The 23,698-nt window shown below is 40.1% G+C and overlaps 1 protein-coding gene across 1 annotated transcript in view; it reads left to right on the top strand.

Annotated features, from left to right (window-relative positions):
• Window positions 1-616: 616 nt before the first annotated feature.
• LOC139736761 (pre-mRNA-splicing factor ATP-dependent RNA helicase PRP16-like) overlaps window positions 617-23,698 on the top strand; it is a 30,776-nt gene continuing 7,694 nt past the window's right edge. The window contains exons 1-17 of the mRNA XM_071647460.1: window positions 617-666; window positions 4,620-4,991; window positions 5,689-5,843; window positions 6,733-6,966; window positions 7,341-7,575; window positions 8,755-8,864; window positions 10,223-10,287; window positions 10,906-11,061; window positions 11,587-11,772; window positions 12,361-12,519; window positions 13,342-13,569; window positions 14,278-14,439; window positions 15,381-15,527; window positions 17,060-17,158; window positions 19,287-19,461; window positions 21,107-21,262; window positions 23,310-23,457. Coding sequence (XP_071503561.1) covers window positions 4,654-4,991; window positions 5,689-5,843; window positions 6,733-6,966; window positions 7,341-7,575; window positions 8,755-8,864; window positions 10,223-10,287; window positions 10,906-11,061; window positions 11,587-11,772; window positions 12,361-12,519; window positions 13,342-13,569; window positions 14,278-14,439; window positions 15,381-15,527; window positions 17,060-17,158; window positions 19,287-19,461; window positions 21,107-21,262; window positions 23,310-23,457 — 2,753 coding nt within the window. The 5' untranslated portion in view covers window positions 617-666; window positions 4,620-4,653. The remainder of the gene's footprint in view (window positions 667-4,619; window positions 4,992-5,688; window positions 5,844-6,732; window positions 6,967-7,340; window positions 7,576-8,754; window positions 8,865-10,222; window positions 10,288-10,905; window positions 11,062-11,586; window positions 11,773-12,360; window positions 12,520-13,341; window positions 13,570-14,277; window positions 14,440-15,380; window positions 15,528-17,059; window positions 17,159-19,286; window positions 19,462-21,106; window positions 21,263-23,309; window positions 23,458-23,698) is intronic.

Genomic DNA, 23,698 nt, shown 5'->3' with positions numbered 1-23,698 from the left:
GGATGAGTATAGAGAATAGCAAAGAAATTTACAAAGTGAGAAGTGAATAATTGTTTACTAGATCACAATCCAACTTCTTGCGATTGCCAATTGTGGCGTGGAGAGACACGGTTGGGGCCGTGGTTTTGTGATGTTTTCGTTCAGCGCACCTAGACACCCTTTCGTTGCTCCAACTGGCTGTCGCACGGTGAATAGGCCTAAATTCTAAATTATCCTGAATTTCTACTCTAGAGTACGCCCATTTTAGCCTACATCACGCATTTTTAACTGGACTGAAATACTATTTGTAACGAAAAAAACAAAACAAAACATTAAATCAAGAATACGCTTTCCCTTCTATCCCTTGAATAAAGGCACCGAGTTTTGACATTGTTAAGCAATGATGACATATTGGAGAAAACATCGCAGATAAGTAATTTTTGTCGAAGATTAGAAAACATTATTTTTGTTGATACTTTTTGCCTAATTGGACATGGTGCTAGACCGACATGACGCCTTGCGAAACACGACTGAAAGCATCGAAAGCTTGCGCTGTCCATGTCATGTCCAGCGTGTAACACCGTTTTCCCATAACCCTGGCTGCTGGCAATGGCCCACATAGATTACACACAACATACGGAACGTCGCTTGTTCGTAATCGTACGTATGTGAGTCGCAACAATGAAGGTATGAATTGCTGGCATTCTAAGTATTCCTCTCAAAAAATTGATCTAATTTGTTGTGCTTTCAGTTGTTATTACTTCAAACATGTTGAGCAAATTCACGTTGCCCTGATTTTGATGATACGTACGTAGTCACAATTGCTAATGGTGACATATAAAGGCTGTAACAAATTGATTCAGTCCCATGTATTATAAATTGTGTGTGCTTCTGTAAAACGCTTTATCTCCACGTTCAAACGTTTTAGTTTGACTGCTGTGTGTAGGCCCTAGTCGTTTGTCTATAGCTTTTGTAAATAGGGATGGATGCAGCAATTCCACGTCCGTTTGTTTCTAGTCATGTCAAAGTGCAAACTGCTAGACAATCTAGGTCTAGACTAGACCTAGTCTAGTTGTATTAAAAGTGTAACGTTAAAGTTTAAAGGATTGTTTTACTTGTGTGCGTGTGACGTAAATTTTATGTGAATTCAGAATTGTGAGAATGTGCGTGTGATGCGCTGCAAAAGCAGAGCTACCAAGTCTCACGCATTCTACGTGGTGAGACTCAAGCATTTAGGGGCCATCTCACGATCTCACGCATGACACCCATTTTTCTCACACATCGGGCGAAGTTTGCAACTTGGGCCTAGAACTTCTTTTTCATAGTATAATAATGAGCATAGCTCAAAAGATTGAAGTGATAGTTGCAATTGAAGGTATATTTCCCTTTTGTCTTACAAAATAAGTAAAAAATAGTCACTTAAGTATGCACCTGATCGCACCATTAAGAGCTAAAAATTGAAAAATTCCCTACCGTGGGAGGCCACGGGGGGAAAACCCCTCCCACACCCTCGCTCGCGCGCACATTCGCATGCCGAGTCATGAAAATCTCACTCATACAGTTTTTTTGAACTTGGCATCCCTGCAAAAGTGCAATATTTTCATTCATTTAATCAATTTGATTCTCTACAAAGTAAAGGACAACAAGGCAGCTGTCAACACAGGTCATCTCTTGACATCCATGCCATGCCCTGCACGAACACAAAAAATTATCATCCAAACAAGTTCAAATCTCATAAACCCGGTTAAATTAGATCTACACAAATAGAAAAAGTGCAGCGTAGAGCAACTCGCCAAATACAGATGCTACAACACCTGAGTTATGAGAAGAGATTACAACATCTCAAATTGCCATCTCTTGCCTACAGACGCCATAGAGCAGATATGATTCAGATGTACAAAATAATGCATGGCCTAGATGACCTTGATCCGGCACACTTCTTTGACCATCCAACTGATAGTAGAACCCGTGGCCATCGATATAGGATTGCCAAGAAGAGAGTTTACTCAAAGCTTAGACATGGATCCTTTTCTCAGAGATGTATAAATGATTGGAACAACCTCCCATCTGCTGTGGTGGAGAGTACATCAATTAACACTTTCAAGTCCAACTTGTCGAAATTTTGGTTGTTAAGAAAAGACCAATTTGACCCAGAAGAGTCCTTTGCCTGTCCATGTTCATCAACTGCTATACAGCGCCACTAGACTTGTGTCCTAATGTGGATTCTTCGTCCTGATGATAACGTCAACGAGAGGCAAATAAGTTATTAACTTTAAATGCCTACTTCCAAGGTATATTTGCTTGTATAGAGTCTAGTCTATACCAGAACTCTTTTTTTTTTTCCGAGGACTGTACCAGCAATGGTCATGGAATTTGCTCTCATCTCAGTCAGCATCCTGGCTTCCATATCAATAGAAGCCTTTAAGGGTGCACTTACATCACTCAACCACTAGATCTAAATGATGTGGCCTTTTTTTTACTCGCACTTTGTATTATAAGCACAATCTGCCTGCACTGCACAGGACACTTGTAAGTCACATCGACGCTACATTCACTCAGAATGATGGATCCTGTCGAGTAACGAAGTAGAGGTAGAAGTAATTTAATAGACTCATAAAGTTCCGTAGCATAACCACATAACTTAAGGTAATGGTCATCAAGCCAGTAACTAGCAATTTTATTGGAGGGTTCAGAATTAGAAAAAGTGGACCATTTCAGGAAAAAAAAAAGGCTCCTCTTTGCATTTTTTTTTTGTTTGGTTTCTCGTGCCACTTATTTACTATATAAGCAGAAACGAAACAAAAAATGCTTCAGCACAATTTTCTGGTGCTATTACAAGCTCCCTTTCATTTTTTTTCCCCATGGGCCTGTCAATGAAGGCCTAACTTTAAATTTTAACTTATTCTACATACTTGTGCAGAAGTTCTACTGGATCTAGGTCTAGTCTTCTCGACTATATGTATATCCACTATTACTAGATTAGTACTACTCCTAGCTAGTTCTAGGCTACTAGCTAATGTTGACAATTAGTTAACACTAGAGTAGGCCCTACAAGTAAAGTGACCAGAATTCGGCCACTTCATATTTTCTGCAATATTTACAACATGTATTCAACTGAAATAGTACATTCAAAATCATAACTACAACAACGTATTACATACTGTATACTGCATTTCTTTTATCTCAATTTTGATTTTGTGAAATACATCATAGGCCTATAGCATAAAATTTCAGAAAGTCCAGAAATATATCACTGTGATAACCGACCAGAATTCAGATGGGTGCTACAATTGTGCATGTTCAATGTCAGTGCACATACAGGGCCGCTGAAAAATGTGCTGCAGCATACATTCTTGGCACAAGGTTACATCAGGGACGTTGCGGTTGTTGTTGGACAAATTCTGGCAAGTCGGCACTCGCATTTAATCTCTGTACATTTAGCCATTGCATTGGCACTTACAGAAGTTGTGTTTTTCTTTTGCGTTTTTGCAGATACTATCACACTCTGAGCTTGTGATTACATAAGCAGAAAATCTTGCAACAAAACATACTGTACATTGTATCTCTTGATTTGCTTTTTTTTTTTGCAACTCTGATTCTTAACACTGGACTTAATTACCACACATTTGGAAAATATGGTGCCGAGTCTGCATTTTTTATGACGAAATTTAGTATTTTTGATGGAGTTTGGTGGTGATTAGGAACTTTCCTGTTGTGAACAACAGTGCCAGTATGTGATATGTGTGTGTTATGACAATAGAATTTATTGGCTTGTGATGAGAGATAAGTGGAAGGATTCTGGCAGGTGGATCAATATCGGTCGGCTTACTCTAAGTGTGGTAGTCTGTGCATGTTGGTGGTAGACTTAGACTAAAAGCCCATAATTCTACCATATAACGCAGTCCAAAATTTGACCACCAGCTACATGTAGAAACGTATGCTCTTGCGTGCAGTCAAATTTCGGCACGGAAGGTCACACCTTTGTGCGGGATTTTTTACTTAGAGGTGGAAATATGATGAAAAAAACTTCACTTGTCTTCAGTCCGTGTCTTTGGGGATGTTCTGATAACAAGTCTCCAGCTTCATGGCCTGAACCTCCTCCAAGACCTAGTCCTACTGTAGGCTACCTATGTCCATGTAATTGTTAGAAAGTTCATGAAGCCAGACTTGTCAACAGATTGTCCCCTAAAGAAACAGGGTGAAGCTGTGGGAAAAGAGGAGAACCTGTTTGTGCCTCGAGAGGTTCTTTGTGAGTATTTGTTTAGTCAGTGAAGCACATGAATTTATAACTGCCCTCACTGAACTCAAAATGTTCAATTCTTCGAGAGAATATATCTTGTTTGTGTTTCCATAATAAAAATAATATCAAAAGAATCTCTCGCAAAGAGAGAGGAGAGAAGAGAAAATTAGAAGTGTTATGATAGACATCCCATGGCTCTTGCTGCAATGTTGATACAGGGTTGAAACAAGGAACACTCTTGCTTTTCACATTCCTTTTTGCCAGATTATGCCATGAATGCACCAGATCTACTTCTTTAGTCTATCAGTGTACACACAAGATATTGAATCTATACAGTAATCTGGCAGTGGGTGTGATGCCTATCTCTGTTACAATGATCTTCTTTCTCTTTGCTTTCCAGTTTACGTCGTAACAACTCAAATACAAAGTGGAATATGTCCGAGTCGGTTCACCGCCTTGAAGGCCTGTCCAACCAGACTGGCGGCCTGATTGTGAAGAAGAAGAAGAAAGCCGACCCAGAGGCCGACCACACATTCAAGATCCCAGCACAGAGAACCTCCCTGTTGGGCCTCGATGTGCTTGCTGCCCAGAAGCGCAGGCTGAAAGATGTGTCTGAGAAGGAAGTGGAGGAAGAGAGGAGCAAGAGGTCAAAGGTCACTTCCTACAAGGATGCCTGGGAAGACAGGGGGGATGACTCCAGCGACAGTAACAGTAGTGATGACTCTGATGAAGAGGACAGGAATGGCAAGAGGAAAAGCTCATCTCAGGAACGGTAAGGGCATCTCATCATGGCACTTCTACATTTAAACAAAGTTGAAAGTAGCAGGGTGTGCATGACATGTCATTAGTGTACCAAAACAAAATATTTCAAAAGGTCCTTTGGTAATTTTAAACTTTAAGTTGCAAACTGATTGATCAAAAAACAACAAAATAACAGTTGCTGGAACTAGTGCAATGATGTTCAAGCACATTTAATTTGCAGATCACTCAAACATACGTGATTGAGACTGATATCACAATGTCTTTAAAATTGTGGAAACATGATATTTCATCTTTTCGTAGCTTCCTTCATGCTTGTTCAATTTTGATGAATCAACAAATACGGTATCTTATTTTTTCTGAACTAAATCCTCTTTTTTGTTTAAGTCAATTTGGCAATGAAATGGAATTTTCCTAAACAGAAAAGTTAATTAAGGCAGGTTCATGTGCTTGCAATCCTGTTTGTGCAACTGTTACATTGGGAAGATTAGGACAGATACGGCAGAAAAAACATTATGAGAAGAACCATCTTTGTTTGAAGCAAATACCCTAACACAAGCCAGATCATTCTCACAAACCTATTTCCCCACACTGCTGCGTCAATCTCCTAGAATGGGGAGCTTATCCTGACACTCGGCTGCTGTAAGTGTTAAGCAGTGACATGGGAGCACTTTGTTTTAAACCGCCCTTGTCCACCGATAATTTAACAGGCACTACCGCGCACCCCGCATTGAGACGCCGTCCCACACGGGAGGGGTGAGCCTGGAGGCCAGAGAGAGACAAGAGAGGAGGGAGAAGGATGGCCGCAGGGGAGGAGTGTTCGCTTCCTCGTCGAGCGGGGCTGATAAAAAGGGTCGAGAGAGGGGTAAGTGGCCAAGAGACTTGATATCTTTAAGCAAAGTTGAGACTAGTTTGTTTGTTTGTTTGTTTTTGTAGTGCACTCATGTTTCTCTATATCGTGTACTTGCATTTCTCACTCTCATTTACAGAATGTCCCCAAAAAAATTACAACGAAATTCCGCATTAATAACTTTTAATGTGACTAAACTTTATGAATGCTATTGCAGGGTCTACAAATATAACATTTTACCTATATTTTGCAGAAAACCCCATTCAATTTCGTTAAGCGGTCACAGAGAAATGTGGATTGTTGTAAAACATGTCATGGGTCTGTTTCTCCCAAGTTTAGCACTTGGATGCTCTTAGAACTGCATATCAATGTGTGAACACATGGACAGAACTTGGACGCTAGGGATTCCTAACATGCTCTATCTTTGACCACTGAAGCAAATCAAATGTGGTTTTCTGTAAGACGTGGGCAATGAGCTATAGTTTCATACCCTGAAATTGTATCTCGATTGATTTACTGTTTTTAAAGTTATCATTGCGAAGGGTACCGTTGTAATTTTTTGGGGACATAGGGTATTTTGCTCGTGTGATTTTAATTCTTTGCCTGGCCTGTTCAGTTAGAGAGGGGATATGGTATGAGTGTACAGTGTGAGTGTGGTAGAATGAAACTTATGCCAGGTCATGAAATTATTATTATACTTCTACATTGATATGAGGATGCTTGAAAATCTCTGTGTTGGTTTTATGAGTCCTCTTAGATCACAGCATAACACTGTTCTGGAAGAGCTGTGAGTCAGTTTTGCTGGAAATATTAAAATACATGTTGGGCGTGGTGCAAACTTCGCGGAATTCTGTACTTCTTCATCTTGCAATGTCTTTGCTTCCCCCTTTTCCAAATGGACAAGAATGGTACGAGAGGGAACGGTACAGGAACCGTGACAAGGATCGGCACAAGGATGGGTCCAGATACGGTGGAAGGCATGGCGACAGACGAAGCGGCGACAGAGACCGCAACAGAGACCGCAACTCCCGGGGTTCTCGGGAGTCTGAGAGAAGTAGTCGAAGCCACCGTAGCGACAGGAGCAGCTGGGAGAGAACTCCGCGAGATGAGGAACCATTCACTCCACGAATATCAAGAGGTATGTATCGAGTGTGGAATGTGGTCAGAAGGTGCATGTCCTGGTAGAAATATGTCACTTATTCTTTTGCTGAAAGTGTTGGGGTGGCAAATTAAAGCAGAAGAACCTTGGCTGATGCATCTAAAGACTGTTGTACCGATTTGGATAAGTGAACAGTACTTTTAGTGACTATAATCAAACTTTGACAAGAAACTAGCAATATTGTGTGTTTTTTTTTTCATGCTAAATTCAGTTTATCATTGATCATCTGGTTTACTCTTATTTAAAGTTCATTCATGTGTTTGGTATGCAGGCAGGTACTTGCAAAAATGTTAAAGTGTAAATGATGGATGCAACTGACAAAAAAAGTGCATTGACCTATTTTGGAACCCCAGGAGTTGCCACGCCCTCACGCACAGCTTGGGATGAGGACGATGACGTGCCCAAGAAACCGGTCTCCCAGTGGGACCAGCCGACTCCACGCACCAGCCGAGAGAACGACTTCAGCGAGAGGCGGGAGAGGAGGGAGCGCAGCGAACGCAGCGAACGGAGTGAACGCGGCGAGGGCAGCGAACGCAGGGATCGCGACAAGGGCTCTTCGAGGTCATCGGGCCAACGAGATGGAGACAGGTATAAATGAGCGGATTTTTCAGTAAGAAATTTGTTGCAACTCTGGCTTGTTTTGTGTTTGTTATAGCTTTTAATAGTTCTTGTGCACAATTTTTGTTTTTGTTTTCCTTTGACCTAATTGGCTTGTGGGTAGTTTTTCTAATTCATCATAATGGACTTGATCAGGAATGAATGCATTTTTAAAGATATTACATGTGGTTGCATGATTTGCTGAGGTGTGACATTTGATCTGGTTCTTATCTTGCCACACAAGCTCACAGTATTGATGGCAAGTTACTAGGTGACCTGTTTGATACCCTTCATTGAAAGCTAATAATTTGGACAAATACATATATGTGGCAATGGATCAATATAAATGTAACAGGCCTTGGTTTCTAGTAATTTTGGAACGAGGAGGTACATTGTACTAGTGCTCGGCTAGTACCTCCTTGTATGGAGTAACAAGTTTTTTACACATATAATATATATCCATCATGCAAGTTTGTGTGGGACAAGACAACACAACTACAGTTTGTACTTTTGAAATGTACAAATCCCATTGGTTTACCACATGAAATTCAGTCTGTCTCAAACTGAATGGTGAGGTGGATACTTCCTTCTCTTGCCCACACTAATGTATGATACATTTAAGCTATCGTGGTGGTATTGCCTTCACCCGCAAGACATCTGCAGTGCCCTCAAAAATGTATATGTGACCCTGCACCACAAAACCAACAAAAAGTCGCCAGATTATCAGATTAAGCTGAAATTGAGCATGTTCTATTGACACATTCTGTCCATGGTTAATGCCAACTTTCAAAGCAGTAGAGTTATCCTTTCAAAAGTTATTTGACTTGAAATTGAAGAGTGTGTGAAGGATTTCTTAAAAGACATGAAAAGGGGCCTCTAATACATACCTGATTATTATTTTCTCCCCCCAAAAAGGGTTGTACAAAAACTGCTGAAAACACACTTTCCCATTCATGTTATGATCCAAACTAAAGAATAAGGTAGAAGAAGGATACATGTAGCTCTTTCAGAAAATCTGAAAACTCAAGATTGACTCCGTTGACCCATTTTACCTTTTTTGAGTCTTCATGTAAAATCAAGGGGGGCGAATTTTTGTTTGTTTTTGTGCTGCACAGTCACATATATAATTGTTGATACTTGGGTGAGTGAGATGTTTGTTCTTGGTTCCAGATCAAGGCAGAGACGGAAAGAAGATGATACTCCCTTTTTGACGCCAGCCCACCGCTACAACTCCTGGGCTACCAACCGCAAGAAGAGCGGGGCAACACCCCAGGTCAAAGGTTAGTCAATCATGCACTGTTTCCTCTTCTCGAAAAAGCCTTGTCCAGAAATGTCAATCTTTCTGTAGTTGTTTTTCTTCATAATGGATGCTAGATCCTCTTGGCACTAGTTTGGAAAGTCAGCTCACAGTATGTTATCATCTAATTCTTTATCTTTTTCTCTTTTTTTGTGTCATTTTTCCCTCCAGCCAGTTTACTTGTATTTGTCTGAGAACTACAATATTTGTATCTAAACATGCATTTCATTGTTGGCACATTGGCTCAAGAGAATGGACAACTCCTGAGCAATACCAGAATAGAATGGTAATGTTCACTGGTTTATTTTGTGTTACTGTAAAAGTGGTTTCTTTCACGGTGCTTTTAATTTCGCGTTTTTCGCGCTTTGAGGTTGAACTGCGAATTTAACGTCACGCGAAAATGTTATGAACTTGCCGCTTGTGACAATGCTATTGCGCATTTGCACACATGAAGATTCTGCGCATTGAGTGTATTGATGGTCAACATACACACAGCGATACTGCGTAATGTAGGTACAAGCATATTATAAGGTACTTGAAAGACGGAATTTCAGATAAGCCTGCATTTGATTTTGATTTCTATTTGATAAATAGAAAAATAATTGGATTATAGTTTTGGTTTTCATGTGCAAAATAAAACAGTTTTTGCCGACTGTGAATTCACAGATTTTGCCGACTGCGAATTTAAACACACGCGAAAAAGTCGGCACTGATGGAAACCGCAAAAGTATCTGTATGCGAAAGAAACCACTTTTACAGTAACTCTTCTTCTCGAAACACAGATGTTGTTTGCTTGTTTGTTTGTTTTTTCAGATACTGTTTTCCATGTATATTAATGACAAACTATTCATGAAAAGGCAATGCAAAAGAAGAGCTGATGGTGATTTATATAGAGATTAGAGATGATTCTTTCTATAGTACTTTGTCAAATCTACCTGAACATAAGTCAAATAAATCTCAGTATATGTGCAAGGTAAACTTATTCCTGTGAAAGGCAGCATAAAGCATTGTGAGTAGTTTCCTTAACCCATTGAGCACCACTTGATTTTGCTATAACACATATTTTCCAATAAACACCTGCCCATATACTGTAAAAGTGGAAATTTTCGCGGTGTAGAAATTTCTGTGCATTTCGCGCAACCAGAAGCTAGCGCGAAAATAAAAGCATGCGAAGATTTTGCATGCCATACGTTCCAGTGGTGGATGTCTTGATTCTGCGGAATTAAAAACACGCGAAACTCTTCTTACCCACACGAGCGCGAAAAATTAGTCGCGTGAAAATATTCACTTTTACAGTATACTCTGGACTAGTCTTCAACGGGTTAATCTTTTCTTTTACAGGAGGGGACACTGCAGCTCGGTTCAGCTCAGAGGCTGACCGCGAGGAGTGGGAGGAAGAGCAAAAGGTTAGACTACTCCTTGCGGCAGTTACCCCTAGTTTTGCCAATGAAGGTCACATCTTCAGGCTTCCACATTCGTATTGGTGCCTGATGACCTCCAGCAGTTCTGTTTTCCCATCAGGTTCATCCAAACAGAGTTTTGTTCAGCATCTTTCACATTAGTTTGTGTTGCATAGGAGTGGTAGCATCTCTGTCCTTTAAATGTATGTCCATGCTGAGTAGCCACATGATACGTATGATCAGCGTCAGTCCCATTCTGCCTATATGTACATGTATATGATAGTGGATAGTCACATGTATCACCTACTATGAGTGGCCTCATCTCTATCTATGTCTGTATCTACTAGTATCTCTCTCTAGAGCAATCATTCACAGAAATGCTCATCTTTTGTATATTATGTGCCTTATGAATCATTTAAATGATAGGCCTTCAATATGAAGGCCACTCTTAGTGTTGTATGGATCAGGATGGTGTGCATGACATGCAGACATTTCAAATAAAGTATATTGTTCATTTTTGTCATGCTGTGAATGGAACCAGAGAATAGAACAGTGCAGTCATCCCATTAGCGGTCAGCAGTAGTTTTGACGCGCAATCTTTTCTGCTACTTGTCGTTCTACCAGAGATTGGACCGTCAGTGGTACGGCTCTGACGAGGGCTACGATGACACCAACAACCCGTTTGCCTCCGTCCCTGCAGAGTACGCGGCCAAGAAGGAGAAAGACCTGGCGACGCAGAAGGCCAAGAGAATGTCGGCCCAGCAGCGCCAAATCAATGTGGTAGGTAGCACACTTGTGTGGAGTTTGTAGAGGCAGGGCCTTTTGGCCGATATTTTTGACGCTGGTCTAACTTCATTTGTGATGGTTTAAATCACTCAGTATCAGGTTATACTTTACTGAGAAGCAGATGAATGTGATGGCAGCCGTGATTTGGAGTTGAATGTTTGGAAGTCATTTTTGTCCCTTTTTTTTTGAGGAGCCCTTTCTTTGCATTATTGATATGCTCTGTTTCTGCTTTGTAGTCATTGTACAATGTTTTAACTGACAGCAGTAAATGGTGAGGTCACCAAGGGTTTTGATTTACAAAGGTTTAAAAGCTGTTCTCCTCTGCCAGATATTCGATGTATCAGTAAAGATCTGTCACGTTATTGTGCAGTAGTGTACACTCCCCGTACTTTACCTTGAATAATGTCACAATTTTCTTTTGTTTGGGAGAGGGGGGGTATTAGTGATTAGCTTTGTAGAACCTAACTATTGAAATCATTCCCATGATGCATCTGACTGCATCTCCACCAATCGCGACAGGACAATGAGAAGTGGGAGACCAATCGGATGCTGACAAGCGGCGTGGTCCAAAAGATCCAGTACGACGAGGAGATCGAGGAAGAGACGGTGAACAGGGTCCACCTGCTGGTGCACAACATCGTCCCTCCCTTCCTGGACGGCAGGATTGTCTTCACCAAGCAGCCGGAACCAGTGGTCCCAGTCAAGGTTAGTGTCTGTACCATGCCCCTTTACCTTTAGTTGTTTTTCAGAGCAGTGATGCTTCAAAATTGAATCCCCATCACTGGTTAGTACAGGGTACTCAAAGGCAAATTTACGTATATGACAAAATCAATTGCAAAACGAGATAAGCACATTGTCAATTTGAGATACACTTGTAATTGCAATTAAACCTGCTAAAAGCAAACAAATATTTTAAAAGAAAATATGGGATATTCTCAATCAAAGCTTAAAGAATATTCCTTGTTATGCAACAAGTCAGGTATCAATTGAGAGGTCTAATTTACCTCTGTCTGATGATGGACTTAACTTTAAAATGTTTAAAAATAGTGCTTGACCCATGTTATCAAACTCTTCATGTACATGTACATATATATGAATGTATGCATGAATGTCTGTTTACACGCATTTATTGATGATGTTTGTGATTATTTGTATTTATATATATATATATGTATATATATATATATATATATATATATATATATATATATATACACACTGTGTATGTATATATATATATATATTCCCCCTTTAATTATTGTTTTTATTTCTTTCTTTTCTTTTCTGTTGCAGGACAACACGTCCGACATGGCCCAGATTGCCCGGAAGGGCTGCAACGTGGTAAAGAAGCATCGGGAGCAGAAGGAGCGGAAGAAGGCCCAGCACAAGCACTGGGAGCTGGCGGGGACCAAGCTGGGGGACATCATGGGTATCAAGAAGGAAGATGAGAAGGTGAGAGGCACGGCTCAACCTGGCTCGGGGCTGGGTAGGGTCAATTTCTTGAATTAGAAGTGGCACATGAGGAGTACTTCCCAATGTGATCATCGTTTTGTCTTTCATTCCAGGAGAGAATGCTAGGAGGGTGAGAAGGTGAAAGGCACATCTCAACTCGGCTCATTTTCTGATATACTTGTGTATTGCAAGCAAATTCCAAATGGTTGAAGATGAATTTTGGGTCCTTCTGAGTCCTATACAGTGCACTCCCGTTACAACGAACACGGTTATAACGAAATTTCGTTATAACGAAGTAAATCTTCTGGTCCCAAAATTATCACCATTAAAGTCTATGGTACAAAATTTGCTTATAACGAACACGGTTATAGAGAAATTTCCGCTATAACGAAGTCTTTTCCGAGCGCCACAGACAAAGAAAAACAAAAGAAATGTGCTCCGTTATAACGAAATGCGAATTGCTTTCGAAAATACGTAGCAGAACAAGCATTTATAGCGTCTCTGCATGGGCGAACGCTTCACACCACTGTGTGTTCGCTCCTTGTGTCACGCACAGTTTCTGAGGGGAACTTGCGTTTATTATTGTAATACAGTTATCCCATCACATTTCACATAGCTTTCCAGTGTATGATGAGTATTCAGCAAACATAATATGATATATACGTGGTTCCTTGTTTTCGTTATATATTGTATTTGTTCGGTTATAACGAAATTTCGTTATAACGAAAGAAAACTGCCGGTCCCGAGCATTTCGTTATAACGGGAGTGCACTGTATTTGAGCTTTAAAGGCCTTTTCTCCACATTACTTTTTCTGCATCCAGGGAAATGAGGAGAATGTGAACTACAAATCTCAGCAGCAGTTCGCCGATCACATGAAGGAGAAGACGGAAGCTTCCAGTGCCTTCGCCAAGCAGAAGACCATCCGGGAGCAGCGCGAGTACCTGCCCGTCTTTGCCGTGCGTCAGCAGCTCCTCAACGTCATCCGGGACAACAACGTGGTCATCATCGTCGGCGAGACAGGCTCAGGCAAGACGACACAGCTGACCCAGGTGATAATACTAACATCAGCAGTCGCAAACATCAGTCGCAAACATCATTCCATTCACAAACATCATTCCATTCAAATCTCACGATCCCATTACCTAGTGATAGGGCACTCTGTTCACCTCTCTGTATTAAATCAGAAAGGTTTTTGCTGGTATGCTTTTTAGGCAGTACATGGCAAGATGTTTCTTCTGCACGTATTGCTAGTGCAGACTTGCCGCAAAAGTGGAAAGGAGGTGCTGGCTTCTGCATGTATTGTTCGTTTGTTTGTTATAACATCTTCCTGTGTTCTGTTTGATGTAGAAACAAGTCTACTACTAGAGTGTCCTTCTGGCTTGTCAAAACGTGGGGAATGCTACGCTTCTATATGTTCGCATAATATATGAAACATTGCAATGCAGATGTTTTTCAACAATATTGTGGCAAAAACAAAGGAAGAAAAGAAATCATTATCTTGCAGGCCATGATTGTGTGACATACTAGTATTCACATCATGATGAGTCGCTTTAAGTCAATCGGCTTTCCCCTCACAGTAATCTCCAAACCATAAATGCCTTTTGTAATATTACTTTTAAAAAATGTTATGTGTAGGTATTTCATGCTGCTATTATATACATTGTAGTAAGGAGTGCGTTTTCTCAAGGGGAGGGAGGAGAAGGGTAGCACTTGATCTCGTCAATAGTTTATGTTTGTCGTTGTTTTTTTTTTTCCAGTATCTTCATGAAGACAGCTACAGCAAGTACGGCATGATAGGCTGCACCCAACCCAGACGTGTGGCCGCCATGTCGGTGGCCAAGCGAGTCAGTGAGGAGATGGACGTCACCTTGGGCGAGGACGTCGGCTACGCCATTCGGTTCGAAGACGTCACGAGTGAGGTAAATGCCGGACGGGATTATTTTTTTTTTTGGTCATGATTTATCTTCAAGTAAGCAGGACAATAACAAACACGGTTTCAGGAATAAATGAGTTTCACTTTCAAGCAACGTAAATCATGATATTGTAGGTACTATTGTCATTCTTATACAGCACAAATTTACTGTTCTCTTTTCTGCAGTAAACAAAATTATTCCATACTGCAATATGTTGTCCATGTAAGGAACAGTTTTTAAAAACACATTTACTGGAGTTCTGCTGTGAATGGCTCTTATGTGTGTACATTCAAGTCCTGCATGTATTTTTATGTAGTGTTCTAGATGCTTACCTTTAAATGTGTGTGAACCAGCACACACAGTGCTGCCTGCCACTGTATGGCACATTCAGTGCTCTCCTAAGTTCACCTTGTTACCCACCATTATACAGAGCACAAGTCATTAGCTGCTGGTGAAGTTCTGAAAACATGTTGCCAATCTTTTTTTTTTCCTAAAGCAAGAATCCTTGTTTGTAAATATCAGCGAAATATTCGGAAATTGTGTAACATAATACTGAATTTTGGTAACCAAAGTTTGTATTAAGAATCTTTACTTGCCGATTTGCAAATCATGAAGAAAACAAAACCAAACCCTGAATCCAGAGCCATAGGAAATATACATGGTACCACCGTTCAGTGGAATTTTTTGATTAGCAAATACAGAAATAATGGGGAAATCATTGAAAAAAAAAGAAAAGTGAAATTTGTGTATAATGTCCAAAATAAAAGTATGAAGACCATGGGAGTTTTTTATTTTGATTTGTTTAAATGAAGTACGTTTTTAATAACATAAACTTGAATAGATTGCCATGTGTTTATAGTGTGTTCAATTTTAGTTTTACCCCCCCCAAAAAAATCAAATACCTATCCAAGAGATTGTCATGCATTGCCCGGACCTGTTCCTTTCAGAAAACTCTGATCAAGTACATGACCGACGGAATCCTGTTACGTGAGTCCCTGCGCGAGTCGGACCTGGACCACTACAGTGCCATCATCATGGACGAGGCTCACGAGCGCTCCCTCAACACGGACGTCCTCTTTGGTCTTCTCAGGGAGGTCAGTGCCATTTTCAAACAGATGCCCAGAACTCAGAGACATTAATCTGTCGCAGAAGGAGTATCTTATTATCATCAATTTGTCATATCAAAAGACACAAGCACTGCTTATTGCTTTGTCCAGTGTGAAACAGTGAGATAGCATTAATGATCATAATGTAAGGGATTGAATTTGTTGCTGTTGTTGTGTTTTGGAAGGGGGCATGGGGATGGGGATGGGGGTGGGACAGCACCAGGACAGCACCACACTCAATTTCAGCATGTACAATGTGTTGCTAGCAACTAGGGCAATATATTCTGCTGTTGTTTTGCAAGGAAGTGTTTTTCCAAGTGTTCCCAGTAATGGATGGAATATGTCACTATGAAAGGACAGTGCATTCCTCAGACATTACTACCTTCCCAAACTTGAATTTTATAATCTAGCACTTAAAATGTATTGTCTCTCTTCTCTCTCTCTCTCATCTTGTACTTGTATCATGAAATGAGTTAAGCATCAAAGTGATTGCAGATATCCTTTGTTTGATCACCCTTTGTCTGAACAGAGTTGAATTTGAGCAGGTAGTTTGGAAGTCAACACTAGTTGGAATAGGCATTGTAACATGCCTCATAATGTACAAATTTTAGTACTTTTTTATTGTGTGCAAAAAGTTGCATCATACTGTCGTTTTAGTGAGTGTCCCTTCATATGTGCCATGATTAGAGTAACATTAAAAGGTTCTGTTATATATGACTGCAATTAGACAATACAATAATTGCCCAATTTGTCATAGCTGCCCTCAAATATTTATTGTGGTGTAATCAGTGTAATGAGCGGAATATGATTGAAGATTGATGAGCTCTTTCCACAGAGCGCCAGTCAGGCTCAAAAAGGTGCATCTCCGCTTGACATATAATTAAAAATGAATGCAGTCATAACAGCCATATCACAATGATGAATATTTTATAAATGGCATGGGATATGTTCGTGTGTACCATCTGTATTTTCCCCTCTTGCATATCTCTTTTAATTTTATATTATCAGCCAATCTACTCATTTATCCATCTAATGGTCTATCTGCCCTGCTGTGCATTTCATCTATGGGTTTATCTATCCATATATTTGTCTGTCTATCCATCTATCTATTTATTATAAAAGCACAGAAGAAGATATGTATTTGCTATTCAAAATCCAAGTTTTTATAGAATACATTGCTCTTGATGTATGCAGTTCCTTGCAGATTTCATTCCTGCATGACTTTGAAGAGTGATGGCAGAATATACTGTAAAACGAGAAATGTTCGCGTGCATTTTAATTTCGCGAATTTCGCGAGCGGCAAGATTCGCGAAATTAAAATGCACGCGAAATTTCTTATCTACACTATATGCATTTAACGCAAGAAGCAATTCGCGAAAATTTCTTGCCACGAAAATGGCCGTCGGCTCCAATTCGCGAAAATTTCGTGCCGCGAATATATCATGTCTTACAGTATCTAAAAAGTTTGAATATACAGAGTTTTTGTTTTATGACTTGTCTTCCCTTGCTGCTCATTGTAGGTTGTAGCCCGCCGCACAGACCTGAAACTGATTGTCACCTCGGCAACAATGGACTCCGAGAAATTTGCCACATTCTTTGGCAATGTGCCAGTCTTTGAGGTGAGATAGCTTGCTGTGCAAGAGAAGGTGTAGGTGGTGATTTGGCTCAGTCGGTAGTGTGTCTGCCTCAAGATCCATGGGTACCGGGTTTGATTGCCAAATCTTACTGAGCAAGGTTGTGTGCAAGCATTCAGGGCCCCTCTAGTAAGAGGCAAAACACTCTGTTAGCTCGGATCGGACTATAAATGAAGGTCCTGTGTATGAGTTAGACATGACTCACCTGAAGTCATGCATGTTAAAGATAAAACATAGTTCTCGTACACCTGCAAAACAGTTAAATTTCGCTCCAAAATGTACACATATGTATAAGAAATGTGTGGAATGACGCTGTAATAACAAGATACTGTAAAAGTGGATATTTTAGCGCGACTAATTTTTCGCGCTTGGCCAGGTAAGAGGAGTGTAGCGTGTTTTTAATTCCGCGGAATCAAGACATCACGCACAGGAACATATGCAAGGAAAAATGCGAAATGCGTGAAAATTTCAACACCGTGAAAATTTCCACTTTTACTGTATTCGTTGGGTAACGACAAAAATGCAAAATATTAATTAAAAAGGTTCACCAGAGTCACAATCTCAGAACTTACCTGATAGGGGTCAGGCAAACTCGGACTCGGGGACAACTCGGCCTCACTTTGACGGCGGGGCTGAGTTGTCCCTCTGAATTGTACAGTTGTACTATGGAAGCACTTTACATTCTGGCTGGTCACAGTTAGGGGCCGAGTTGATACGACGCGCGCATCAAGGAAGTTCTAGAATAGAATCTCTTTGGCGCACTTACAAAATGAACATGCACCTATGTATAAAATATGGCGATCATGAACTGCATGTAAATTGTCTGAAATAGGGCCGAGTTGTCCCCGGGTCCGAGTTAGCCTGGATCCTCCATGGAATAAAAGTCGGTGAACCAACTTTTATTATTCTATACTTTTAATTTCAAAATACTCCAAAACAACTCATCATCCTGGCAGATTGTGTCAGCCAGGTACAGTAAGTTTCTTGGTAGACCCTTATGTTAAATTGCAAGCAAATATGAAATGGTGCAAGATGGGTCCTCAAACTGTTACCAGAACTATGTTTTACCTTGAAAGATTCCACTTCATTCACTCATCTCAAAGAGCAGGCCGCTTACCCAATGAAGTATTCTCCCTTCCCACACCCACGCATGAAAATGAGCGAATGATATCCCGACTCCTCGTGGTTCACCCCAGATGATTAGCAATAATTAGCAAATTATAGCAATCAGACACACTGTGCCATATATGCAAGAATAAATTAATCTTTTGGTGTGATGCCTGAGTGAGATTACAATTGCAACGATAAAGTAATGCTTTCATGCTTTGCAAAACAGAGACATATATATCCATCATGGCACATGCACTTAAGCAATGAATTTGAACGTCAGCTTCATAGCGAGTCTCATAATTGTTTGTTAATCAATTATAGACCAAGGCAGTTCAACCCAATCAGTATAATACTTTGCATTATTCAACAGTAATACTTCGTGGCACTGAAGATTCGTTCAGTTGGCTTTTGTATATTTTTGTTCAAAATAAAGAGAAAAAATGTTGGAACATCAATAAGAGCACAGCATAAATTGAGATCATATGAACAAAGTGATGATGTCATTGTTTTTTTGTTTTTGTTTCTTTTATACAGCAATTTGTCATTGAAGGATGGTTTGTGGAGCTGAATATTATTACTTAGGACTTCAGAATGACATTTGATACCCTTGTCCAGTATGTGGCATTGATAGTGAAAGAGAAAAAAACAATTGTGAGTGATTTTATTCGAAAAAATAAGAATATGCCAACTGATTAACACATTGCCCTACATCGATGTAAATAAGCACTGAATTGATCAGTGTTTTAGTTGTAGCAATGACAAAAGAAATCATGGGCATACATCCTCAGGCAGGATTCAAACCTACAACCTCCTGATAAGTAAGAATGTGTTTATGCTGTGGGTGTTATATGCAAAATAATGCACTTACATGTGCACAGTATGCAATTAACAAAATAATTTCATCCTTAATGAAGGGTTGTGGATTTAGCATCATCTTCTTGGGTTTAGAGGAGGAATCAAAATTGAGCTGATGCGGTCAATGTCTATGTCTCGGTTGCCATAGATACCAGGCAGGACGTTCCCCGTGGACACCCTCTTCAGTAAGAATGTGGTGGAGGACTATGTGGATGCGGCGGTCAAACAGGCCATCCAGATCCATCTTCAGCCACCACCCGGCGACATCCTCGTCTTCATGCCGGGTCAGGAAGACATCGAGGTCACCTGCGACCTCATTTCAGGTAAGGTCGGGGGTTGAAGGTCACAAAGAACGTTTGTTTGTTTGTCGTATTTTATTTAATTGCAGGATAAGGTGTCTACGATCAGCTAGGTAAGGCTGTATTTCAGCGAGGCTGTGAAAGGAATGTTACAACAACAACAAGAATAAAAAATAACCCTTCAAGACAACAATGAGCCAATCAGTCAAATCAAATTAACAACAAAAACAAGCATAGCATAATGAAATACATTGCCACATACATGATAGAAACTGAATACAATTAAAAAAGTATATAGACAAAAATTCCCTGAACACAAATGGCTGTAAGAGAAGGTGAAACTCACAGTGATGCATAAATGCAAGCTACAATGTATTGCAGTAGCCTAGCACAATGCACTGTAGCATGTGCTACATAGAGGGAAGAGTAGGGCACATAAAAGCATGGAAAATGCTGAGTTCGGATGTGATGTTACATTCATGATATGATAAACATGTTATGTGCATCATATGGCATTACTTTAGTGTGTAAGTAAAAAGAAGAGATAGAAAGGAAATTCCACTGCAGCAGAATTGTCTGTGTGTTGGTAAAAAAAACTCAAATTTCCCCTGCTTTCACATTGATACACAACAGTGAGAGGTTTCAGTAATCAGGCAAAGAACCTGTCTTGCTCAAGAGAATGATGTAAAACAGACAAAGTCCTGATTTATATGTACATGATGTCTCCAGCCAAGAGACTGTATTTGCCATATGTCAAGAGAATCTAATTTTTCATGTGTCGGGACTTCCCAATATTTCATTGAGTGGTTAAATTCTTGATTATTGAATACGGCAATGGATGCAGAAATGTACGCATGCATGTAGCATTCATGTAGGGGTCAGACTTAATATTTTTGTGTGCTACCTAATTTGCAAGTTAGCATCTGACATGTGAATTTCACGAAAATAAAAGTCCCGCAAAATATATGCCATGTACAGTATTCTCAAAAAGCTTTATAATACATTTGACTTTCACAAGATGAGGAAGATAGTGTGAGAAATTATCTGAATGTACTGTAGGTTCAGAAACAGAAAGATGTTGACCACTTTACGCTGAACCACCGGGGATTGCCCCTCTAGAAAATCACTACCTACTGCCTGCTCACCACCCCCTTTAATATATGTTGTGTGTGCATTGGTGTGGGCAAATGTCGGGTGTGGTTGCAATGTGTGTGTGTTTGTTTTGCCTGGGCCATATCATCTCCTTATCACCCCTCTCTGCAAGTGAAAGTCCCTAAAGTCCCGAAAGGAACAATCAGATCATTAAAACTCATGCAAACTGGTTTGAAATTTACTACCTTCCATCAATGAGGAGAGAGGGGTTGACATTTGAAGAAACCATTAGGTGCTTGAGGATTTGCGATGTTTGTTTGAAATATAGCTAGAAGTCTTCTGGTTCTCAGCTACTGTAAAAGTTGTTTGTTTGTTTGTTTGTTTTTACAATGAGATCATAGGAAGTGTTTTCATCTCAAGGAGTATGTGAGCTGACCTGAAATGTACTGTACATGGCTTATAACAGAAACTCTTCCAGAATTTTCACTATGACATGTAGTTTTGTCAGATGTTTATCGACTCAATGCTGTAATTGGATGTTCTGATGAAATGTTTTCCCTTCACTTCCTAAAACCAGAACGTCTTGGGGAGCTGGAGAATGCCCCTCAGCTGGCTATTCTACCCATCTACTCTCAGCTGCCCTCCGATCTCCAGGCCAAGATCTTCCAGAAGGCCCCTGATGGGGTGAGGAAGTGTGTTGTGGCCACCAACATAGCAGAAACATCACTGACAGGTGGGTTGGCCTCTTTGAATGGCTCCATTAATTCTGACTATCTATCGATCTGTCTGTCTATCTATCTATCTATCTATCTATCTATCTATCTATCTAGATCTATCTATCTGTCTGTCTATCTATCTATCTATCTATCTATCTGTTTGTCTGTCTGTCTGTCTATCTATCTATCTAGATTTATATTCCACATACTAAGAATCTTGCTATAGGATTGGTCAAGAGCTGATCACGTGATGAAGCGTAGTTTTGCCCATCACATCACCTGAGAAGAAAAGTTCATTACACTCTATGATGATAGTAATTTTGTTTCGCTGATCTCTTAGTCCACACCGTCCTAACGCGTGATATAACTTACAATTTTGAGTACGCGCAAAATAAAAGTGCGTTGCACTGTGGTCTATTATTTGACCTGGGTCAAGTGATAGACCACAGTGCAACGCACTTTTCTTTCGGTGCCACTCGTGGGGCGCGGAGCAAATTCATTGTTTTGTCATCTATGCGCATACATCTAAATTAAGTTACCCAGCCTAAGCCCTGAGGATACCGTAAGACAGCTAAAACAGTTTCAGATGTGGAATAAAATGGGAATATCTAGGACCCTAGATGTGGAATATAAAGCAAATAATCAACTTTTAGTTTCAGGCAATGAGACAAACTATCACTTCCTCGGCGATCTGAATGTGTACGCTATCTTTCCTCAGCTGTACTTCGGAAAGATAGCTACATCCAGATCGCCTCAGAAGTGATAGTTTGTCCCATCACCTTAACCAACATTGATTATTTGCTTACTATCTTTCTGTCTATCCATCTATTTATCTATCTATCTATCTATCTATCTATCTATCTATCTATCTACCTATCTATCTATATCTATCTATCTATCTATCTATATATCTATCTATCTATATCTATCTATTTATCTATCTATCTGTCTATCTATCTACCTATCTATCTATATCTATCTATCTATATCTATCTATCTATCTATATATCTATCTATCTATATCTATCTATCTATATCTATCTATCTATCTATCTATCTATCTATCTCTATCTATCTATCTATCTATCTATCTATCTATCTATCTATCCATCAATCTCTCTCTCCTCTCTCTCTACCCATCTTTATCCTTCTTTCTCTGTGTTTGTAGTGTATGTCTCCATATTTCTCTATCAATGCGTGTCTCGTAACTGTTATATTCCTATCTTTCTTTTTTTTCTCTCTATCTTCATATCTCCCTCTCGCTTACCACATTTCTCTTTCTTGCTTTCTGTATACCTAGTGTCCATATGTCTCATTTCTCTATCACTGTGTGTCTCTTCCCATCTGTTATATATTCCTATCTTCCTTCTCTCTTTGTCTTACTTTCTTCATTCTTCCTATCTTTATCTGTGTCTCTCTAAAAATGCAAATGCTTACTGCAAGAATATGTTCAGCTGGTAAAAAGAAGTGCACCATATCTGCAGAGACTCCAAGCCCAAGCACCTTCTGATCTGGATATTCTCCCACCTGAAACCCTTAGCAAATGGGAGACTCCGAGTTGATGTGCGCTTGCACATCATGAGCGCGAAGTTCCTTGCAAGCTCTAGGGTTCTAGATGCTCTCTCGTGCTATCTAAGGCTTATTTTTCAACATACGATGGCAGTAAGTAAGAAATCCTTTCTAACGGGAGACACAGAGCCAGGGCGGGAGGAATTAAATCTCAAGCGGGAGAACGGGAGATTTTGCAAAAATGGGCTTTCGGCGGGAGATCTCCCACCAAAAGCAGGAGAGTCGGAGTCTCTGTATCTGATTTTGTTTATTTCAACTGAAGGAAACTAGCAACTACATGCAGACATTCAATTTCATCAAGAAAACACTCAACCCCCCCCCCCCCATCATGATTTGACAAGTAAAGTTTGACAAGTAAAAAAAGTGAATAAGAAGTATTAATCTTTGTGATTCAATAACTCCCCAGCAATAAACAAAGTAAACAATAAAGGTAATGCTGAGGTTAATTCGAGTTTCAAGTGTGTAAACTCTGTGTTCATGCCTCCCTCTTTGCAGTGGATGGGATCATGTTTGTGGTGGATGCCGGATACTGCAAGCTGAAGGTGTACAACCCTCGCATTGGTATGGATGCCCTGCAGGTCTACCCTATCAGCCAGGCCAATGCAAGGCAGAGATCTGGGAGGGCGGGCAGGACTGGACCAGGGTAAGAGCATGATGATCTCACATATTTTTTTTTTATTATTATTATTTGTTATTTTTGTCTCTTTCTTGAGCACAACTGTCAATTATTGTTCTAAAATGTACATTGAAAATGTATGCATAAGAAATGTAAAAAATATGCTGTAATAACACAATATTACTTGGGTAATGACAAACATGCGAAATATTAGTCGAAAAGGTTCACCAGAAGTCCACAATCTCAGAGCTTACTCCATCATGGTTGC

This window comes from Diadema antillarum, unplaced genomic scaffold (assembly GCF_040938485.1).
Source record: "Diadema antillarum isolate AM-2024a unplaced genomic scaffold, OU_Dant_1.0 scf00000028, whole genome shotgun sequence".
Classification (NCBI taxonomy): Eukaryota; Metazoa; Echinodermata; class Echinoidea; order Diadematoida; family Diadematidae; genus Diadema; species Diadema antillarum.
Note: the sequence above shows the minus strand (reverse complement) of the source record. Positions and strands in the feature narration are given on the sequence as shown.